Source organism: Colobus angolensis, unplaced genomic scaffold, assembly GCF_000951035.1.
Source record: "Colobus angolensis palliatus isolate OR3802 unplaced genomic scaffold, Cang.pa_1.0 Scaffold185, whole genome shotgun sequence".
NCBI lineage: Eukaryota > Metazoa > Chordata > Mammalia > Primates > Cercopithecidae > Colobus > Colobus angolensis.
Genome location: NW_012114988.1, coordinates 1,816,799 through 1,825,341, shown reverse-complemented (window position 1 = coordinate 1,825,341; position 8,543 = coordinate 1,816,799). Strand labels below are relative to the sequence as shown.

General features: G+C 53.2%; 1 protein-coding gene across 4 annotated transcripts in view; it reads left to right on the top strand.

Moving 5' to 3' along the window:
• Positions 1-8,543, top strand: part of KAZN (kazrin, periplakin interacting protein) — a 538,050-nt gene that overhangs the window by 457,648 nt on the left and 71,859 nt on the right. For all 4 annotated transcript variants that reach the window (XM_011939915.1, XM_011939916.1, XM_011939917.1 and 1 more), the window contains one exon: positions 2,326-2,496. In XM_011939915.1, coding sequence (XP_011795305.1) covers positions 2,326-2,496 — 171 coding nt within the window. The remainder of the gene's footprint in view (positions 1-2,325; positions 2,497-8,543) is intronic.

Here is an 8,543-nt window from a genome sequence, read left to right as displayed (position 1 = left end):
GCAATCTCGGCTCACCGCAACCTCCGCCTCCCAGGTTCAAGCAGTTCTTCTGCCTCAGCCTCCCAAGTAGCTGGAATTACAGGCAAGCGCCACCACTCCCCGCTAATTTTGTATTTGTCGTAGAGACGAGGTTTCTCCACGTTGGTCAGGCTGGTCTCGAACTCCCGACCTCAGGTGATCTGCCTGCCTCGGCCACACTCCCCTCTTATGTCCATGTGATCCCCGAGTGCTGGCAGCCCCACAGAACCTCAGCTCCCAGGCCTGTCATCCAAGGCCCCACGAGGTTTGGCCAAATCCCACCCTTGTGAATTCCCGTCACCTCCAACCCCCCTTCCAGTTCCAGACTTCTCAGGGGTCTCCTTTCCGTTCCTTTCCTGCCTCAGCTACCAGCAGGGCTCGAGGCCTCTACCACACTGTCTATGGGCTGGCGGAGTTGTTTTACCTCTCTGGGCCTCAATTTGCTCCTCTGTGAAATAGGGATAATGATAGTCCCTGCCTGAGGGGTGGTTGTGAGGTTTAAATAATGCACCTAAAACCCTTAGCACTGTACAGAACGTTCCATGAAGTTGCTGCTGAGCCCAGCTTTCCTGCTGCCGTGGAATATGACCCCGAGGAGGTGGGAGTCCAAAACTTGAAAGCATCTACAAGGCCTTCCCACCCGGCCTAGAGCCCTTGGTCTGTTCATGAGTAGTAGCATGAACCAGTGACTGGTTCTGTTCAGACTTGGTCTGTTCATGAGTAGTAGCATGAACCAAAAATGATACTGAGGGTCCCAGTGGGGCTTCCTCCTAATTCAGGGACATTTTATAAGCAGCCTCTTGTATACCAGCGGGTTCTCAGGGACAACCCTTACCCCAGTGGTCAGTTCTACACTGTAGCAGAATTTTTCACTATAAGCTCCAGGAGTGCAGGGATTTTCGTCTGGTTTCGTACCAGACAAATATCCACAAATATCGGTTGAATAACAGACCAGTATCAGCTTCAAATAAAGAAAACAGGTTAGAGAGGACCTGGGGCTTCTTTCTTACATGGGTGGCCAGGGAAGGCTTCTCGAAGGAGGAAACAATTGAGCAGCGATCTGAGTGAAGCGAGCAGGTGCCTGCTGGGAACCCAGTCCCATGCAGAACTCTCCAGGTGGATTCCCTTATGCAGACCCACACAAACGCTCCAAAGCATATGTGGTGTTATCCCCTGGTTACAGATGGGGAAACTGAGGCAGGGATGACTCACCACAGTCATTGCAAAGCCAGGATTTGGCCCAGGTTCTCCCTCTGTCTCCAGAACCAAGGCCATAGCTACGACTCTGTGACAGCCACAGAGAAAAGGCCAAGTTCTCCCTTGGCCTCCCCGTCTTTCACCATCTGGAAGTGAGGCCTTCAGAGACAGGTTTGTCAGACAAGGCAGGATAGTGGCCTCCCTCCACGGTTCCAGGCCACACGGAGACCTTGGATTTGCTTTCAGTTTGGTGAATGGGAAGATGGTGGCTGGGTGGATGGGTAGGGCTCCCCGCTGGGACTGTCCTTCTCAAAAGGACGACTGTTGTTCTGAAACTTTGCTCCGGCCAACAGAGGTCACAGCCCCAATTCAGCTGTCTGGTCCTTCCCTGCTGGCTCTGCTCTGGGGACTGGCACAGCCGGGGCCTGGCCCTTCCCTGGACAATCACAGAAAACAGCTCATGCGGGAGGGCCAGCCTGGGGAGGGGCTTGGGGGAGGCGGCTGAGGACTGTGCTGCATTCAGGACACAGCAGCTATTTCTCTCAGAGGCTGTGACCCTGTGGGGTGGTGGCCGGACCTTGTGGCAGTCCAGACAATTGGGGTCTCTGGTGCCTCCTTACTGTTGATCCGGTTTCCCTGTGATGAACACAATTTACCAAACAGAACAAAGCCCCAAAACAACTATCGCACCCTAACTTCTGTCAGACTGTGTTAAGTATTTCCCACACGTGCAGTCATTCGGTCTTTAGAATTCTTTGAAACAAATAGGATTGACTCCTGCCCCATTTTACATACAGGGGACCCAGACATGATGAGGTAGAATGACTTACCCAAAGCAGTCATTTGCCCACTTATTCATTCATGCAGCACAAAAAGGATTTACTCAGCATCTCCTGGGTTTGTCTCTGTTCCAATCTTCCAGCTAGTTTGTGGCAGGGCTGGAGTTTGTGCCCACGGCTTTCCCACCACAGAGCCAGGTCTCCTGGACACATGTGATGGGGCCTCCCCACTTCTTTTTCTATCTAGGGGTTAGGCCCCCTCTAGGCGTCCCTGGGCCAGGAGGAACCTGGCTGTCACACCCACGGTGCTCTCTCCCCGTCCCACCCGCAGGAGAGCGAGGACGCGGTCAAAGCGCTGGCCAAGGAGAAGGACCTGCTGGAGCGTGAGAAGTGGGAGCTGCGGCGCCAAGCCAAGGAGGCCACAGACCACGCCACGGCACTGCGCTCCCAGCTGGACCTCAAGGACAACCGGATGAAGGAGCTGGAGGCCGAGCTGGCCATGGTGAGAACCCTCCCCACCCAGGTGGGCCTGGCATCTGCTAGCAGTGCCATGCTGGGAGCCAGGACGTCTGGCATCGACTCACATCGGAGACCTAGGGTGGGGTGGGTGGGGCAGAGCAGAACACAAGCAGAGGGGCAGGGCCTGCAGCGGGAGGGGCTTTCTGCAATGCATCATAGGTGTCCCTCCAAGACCACGCCCCCAGAGCCTGGACCAGGCTTTTATCCACCTGCCTTGGGCCCAGGGAATGTGGAGATGCTGGGAAAACACTCACTTTTCCACACACCCCAACCTACTGTTAGGAAAAAAAAGGCCAAGTGCGATGGCTTATGCCTGTAATCCCAGCAGTTTAGGAGGCCGAGGCAGGCAGATTGTTTTTGAGCCCAGCAGCTTGAGACCAGCCTGAGCAACATGGCAAAACTCCTTCTCTACCAAAAAATTCAGAAAAATTAGCCAGGCATGGTACATGCCTGTAGTCCCAACTACTCCAGTGGCTGAGGCAAAAGGATTGCCTAAGCCCAGGAGGTGGAGGCTGCAGTGAGCCACTGCACCCAGCCTGGGCGACAGTGAGACCCTGTCTCCAAAAAAAATTTAAAAAAAAAAGGAAAGGAAAAAAAAAATGTTTGTTTAAAATATACATATTTGCTTAGGAAAATATTTGGGAGGAAATACATGGAAATATTAACATTCATTCTCTCAGAGTGGTAGCGACTTTTTTTTATTTGTTTGTTTATTGGCCTCTTTTCAAATGTCTCTGCAGCAAAAATGTCTTACTTGGGTCATTAAGGAAACAAATAATTTTTTCCTAACCCAAACCAAACCCTCAAAATACTTCCAGACACTTTGTTTTCCCAGGAGATGCGTAGCCTTTGTGTGTGGGGACAGAGGGTCCGGGTCGGGAGAGAGAGCCCTGGAGGTCTGTTCTGCCTGCTCCTGTGGGACCTTGGGCTGCTCACTCAACTGTTCTGGGATTCAGTGCCTTTTACTTGTTACTGCACTGGCAGTGGGGTCTTTTTTTTTGAGACAGAATCTTGCTCTGTTGCCCAGACTAGAGTGCAGTGGCACGATCTCAGTTCACTGTAAACTCCGTCTCCCGGGTTCAAGCGATTCTCCTGCCTCAGCCTCCCAAGTAGCTGGGATTATGGGTACCTGCCACTGCTCCTGGCTAATTTTTGTATTTTTTAGTAGAGATGGGGTTTCACCATCTTGGCCAGATGGGTCTCAAACTCCTGACCTCATGATCCACCTGCCTCAGCCTCCCAAAGTGCTGAGATCACAGGCGTGAGCCACCGCGCCTAGACTGGGGTCTTAATCCCACCCTACCTTCCCCATAGGGTGGCTGGGCAGTTGCAGGGAGCTTGGCTGGGCAGTTGCAGGGAGCTTGGCTGGGCAGTTGCAGGGAGCTTGGCTGGGCAGTTGCAGGGAGCTTGGCTGGGCAGTTGCAGGGAGCTTGTGGCTAGAGAGTCCTCCAGAAGCCACCAGGGGCTCAGTGTGACAGAGGCTGGGAGGAGAATGTGGGAGGAGCTCCTGAAGAGTAGGGGCAGGGGGAGGACGTAGCTCTTAGAGGATTTGTTGTCCTGCAGAGAGCTGATGCCAGCTAACAGTGTGGTTACAGCCATGTGATCTGGGTTCGAATCCAGCCCCAGGTGCTTCCCGACTGTGTGACTTTGAGCAGGAGCCTTCACCTCTCTGGACTCCATATCCATCAACTCAAAACAGAGATAACAGCCTATAGAGTTGACTCTTAAACAGCACAGGGCTTAGGGGTGCTGATCCCCTGTGCAGCTAAATCCATGTGTAACTTCTGACTCCCCTAAACCGTAACCGCTCGTAGCCCACTGTTGACCAGAAGCCTTACTGAGAACAGTCAGTGAGCACATCTTTTGTGTGTTAACTGTCTCGTTTTCTGTATTTGTATTAGTTCATTCCTACACTGCTATAAAGAAATAGTTGAGACTGGGTAATTTATAAAGGAAAGAGGTTTAATTGACTCACAGTTGTGAACGGTTGTGGACGCCTCAGAAACTCATAATCATGGCGGAAGGCAAAGGAGAAGCAGGTACCTTTACAAGATGGCAGGAGGGAGACTGAGCACGGGAGGAACTACCACACGTTTATGAGCCATCAGATCTCGTTAGAATTCTACCACTGTCATGAGAACAGCATGGGGGAAACCAGCCCCATGATCCACTTACCTCCACCTGGTCCCTCCCTTGACACGTGGGGATTACAATTGGAGATGCGATTTGGCTGGGGACCCAGAGCCAACCATATCAGTATTCTTTGAATAAAGTAAGCTAGAGCAAAGACAATGTTATTAAGAGAATCAGGCCAGACGTATAATCCCAGCACTTTGGGAGACCGAGGAGGGTGGATCACTTCAGGTCAGGAGTTCGAGACCAGCCTGGCTAACATGGTGAAACCCCATCTCTACTAAAAATACAAAAATTAGCCAGGTGTGGCAGTGGGTGCCTATAATGCCATTTACTCAGGAGGCTGAGACAGGAGAATCGTTTGAACCCGGGAGGCGGAGGTTACAGTGAGCCAAGGTCGAGTCACTGCACTCCAGCCTGGGCAACAGAGCAAGACTCTGTCTCAAAAAAAAAAAAGAGAATCATAAGGAAGAGAAAATATATTTGCTATTCATTAATTGGAAGAAGAGGATCATCATCAAGGTCTTCATCCTCGTTGTCTTCATGCTGAGTGGCTGAGGAGGAGGAGGAGGGAGAGGAAGGATTAGCTTTGCTGTCTCAGGGGTGATGGAGGTGGAAGAAAATCTGCTGATAATTGGACCCATGCACCCATGCAGTTCAAACTCACGTTCAAGAGTTGACTGTGCTTTGTAGGGCTCTTGTGAGGATTTCCAAGAAATAAAGCAGGAGAAGCACTTGGCACTGGGCCCGGATCCCTGGACGTGGTAACCACAGCAGGATGGTTTACTAAGGACCAGGCCCCCAGGGCAGGCCGGGGCAGGATCCCTGGGCCTCTCCTAGGTCTCCTTATCCAATGCTGACCCCTAGTGGTGAGAACTACTGGGCAGGAAAAAGCTGTGGCGGCAGGGACTTCTGAGGTCCGGGGGTTCCCACCGGTGGAGTTGATAATACTGGAGGCCCTGCTGCTACGTGCAGCCCAGACAGAAATCTTTGAACTTGCAGGCCAGGAAAAGGCCCCTGTTCTCCCAGGTCTTCCTCATGACTTGTGGACAGACAGATGTGTCTTCCTTCCTTGGAGTCCTGCCCTTCGGCATCCGAGGACTCCCTGGGTCTTTCCGGCCTAGGATCCAACTCACCCTGGCTTCCACTCCCACTGTTTCCATTCTGGCCTAGAAAACTCAACTTCTGGCCTCCTTCTGGCAGGCATCAGATGCATCTGCCCGTGTGAATGTTGGCAACTGAGGTTGATTGGTTTATGTTCATGTTAACAGCAGAGGCAGTGTCTACCCAGGGCTTGGAGGCAGAGGGAGGGGGCTTCACGAGGAGCTGTGACGGCCCCAGTCTTGTTGGTGAGTCCACCTGACTGCAGCTTCCCTCTATTGCCCGCCATCCCTAGAGTTTCACAGCCAGGCCATGTTGCCTGCAGGCCCAGCTCCCCCACTGCAAGGCTGACTCTTCCTCGGGGGGGTGCCTTAAGTCCTGTGTTGCAAGCAACAGGAAGCAGCTCTGCTCTGCCAATGGAAGCATAGAGGGTGGGTTGGAAGGAAGTCAGGGTCCACAGGTGCAGTGGGGAGGTGGAAGGCTCAGCTTAGCAGTGGCAGAAGCCATGGCAGCTGCAGACCGGGTGTGGTGGCTCACGCCTGTAATGTTTTGGCTTTGGGAGGCCAAAGCGGGCAGATCACTTGAGGTCAGGAGTTCGAGACCAGCCTGGCCAACATGGCAAAACCCTGACTCAACTGAAAATACAAAAATTAGCTGGTCATGGTGGTGGGCACCCGTAATCCCAGCTACTCGGGAGGCTGAGGCAGGACAATCGCTTGAACCCAGAAGGCAGAGGTTGCAGTGAGCCGAGATCGCACCACTGCACTCCAGCCTGGGCAACAGAACAAAACCCCATCTCAAAAAAAAAAAAAAAAAAAAAGAAGCGCCCCAGCTGCAGAGGTGGGGAGCCAGGCCCGGGGGAATGGTGCGCTCAGCAGCCCCTGCAGCTAGGGGGATGAACATGTCTCTTTTGTCTTCTGATGAAATCTTAACTCAGTGAGGTCCATGCAGCGTGCCCAGTGCCCCATCTTGGGCCACTTACTTGCCCCTTACCCAGGAGTCCTGGCTGTAGCCCCTGGTGCTGGGCAGTTTCCTCTGTGGCAAAGCTCACACCTGCCGGTGACATGGAGGCCACTGGGAAAGCAGGTATTGGGGAAAGAGCCCAGACTGGTGCCAAGTGAGGGGTGAGCGGCCCGTCAGGATCCAGGCATCGTCCCTCTCCCTGTGTCCTGAGGATCCAACTCCAGGCCGCCCCACACACCCTCTTCACTGCTTCACTTGGGGAAAAGCCAGAAAGACATTTGATTCTGCAGACGTTTCCCAAGAAGCAAAGCCCTCTGTTGGCATTTAGCAATGAACGTGGGCACCCTGAGGCCCGCCCAGCCATCCACCCTTGCTGGGAGCATTTCCTGTTAAGTCCTGATCGAACCAGGCATTACCACCCACACGGCAACTTCTCTGTAACCACATTGGCCCCATGGGACCACGCACATCTGTGTGTGTGCGTGTGCGTGTACGTGTGTGCGTGTGCGCGTGCGCGTGCGTGTGCGTGTGCGTGTGTGTGTGTGTCTCAAAAATGTTTATCGACATAGAATGTCAAGGCCCGAGCCCACCTGAGCCTACCGTTGCCCCCGCAGGAGCCTCCCCTCCATGGCCAGAGCCTGCATTGATCCTTGGTCGTTGGGCACGGATGGTTGGGCATGCCATTCGGTGTTTTCAGCATGTTGACAACATTGTGCAACCGCCACTTCTGTCTAATTCCAGAACAATTTCATCTCCCCAGAAAGTATCCCGTCTTCAGTGAGGTCTGTATTCATATGGTTTCAGAGCTGGCGATCGGGCAGTCCTGTACTCCATGGCCTGACGGCTTTGCTGGGGAGACTTTTCACGAGAGTCCAGCCAGGGCCTGAAGGAGGGAGCTCCCTTACTAGCCTTCCCTCACTCCACAGGCCTTCCCTACCAGCCTCCTTAGTCACATGTGGGGCTGGGAGATAGGGCTGCCTGCTCCTGAGACCATGGGCATCCCCCCCACACTGGTCCTGTCCCCGGGAGCCCAGCTTACCCTGACCTCGCTGCCCATGAGCCCGGCTTCTGCAGCGTGGGAAATGCTCTTCAGTTTACGGTGCTTTCTGTAAATAAGGGCACCAGAGACGTTTGGGGCCACATAACTGGTGGGGCTGCCCTGTGCTCTGCAGCTTCCCTGGCCTCCACCCACTGGATGTCAGCAGCACCCCCCACCCCAGGCTCCAGTGTCACAGCAGTAGACTCTAGACATGGCCGGATGTCCCCCGGAGTGCAGAATCACCCAGACTGGAAGCATCCCTCCATCAAGTAGGACGTTTTGTGAGAATCAGACATTCCTATCTGTCTGGGCCCGGGCTGTTTGAGTCTAACAGAGTCCCAGTTTGGGTCCTGTTATTTTCTATCTGTGTGACCCTTGACAAGGGACTTAACCTTTCTGAGCCTTAGTTCCCTGCTGTATAAAATCAGAACTACAGTTTCCTCCTGTATAAAATCAGAACTATAGGCCAGGTGCAGTGGCACACGCCTATAAACCCAGCACTTTGGGGAGGCTGAGGCATGTGGATCACCTGAGGTCAGGAGTTCAAGACCAGCTTGGCCAACATGGTGAAAACCGTCTCTGCTAAAATTACAAAAATCAGCCAGGCATGATGGCAGGCATCTGTAATCCCAGCTACTCAGGAGGCTGAGGAAGGAGAATCATTTGAACCAAGTGGTGGAGGTTGCAGTGAGCTGAGATCAGACCATTGCACTCCAGCCTGGATGACAGAGTGAGACTCCATCAGAATAGAAAGAATAGAATAGAATAGAATAGAATAGAATAGAATAGAATAG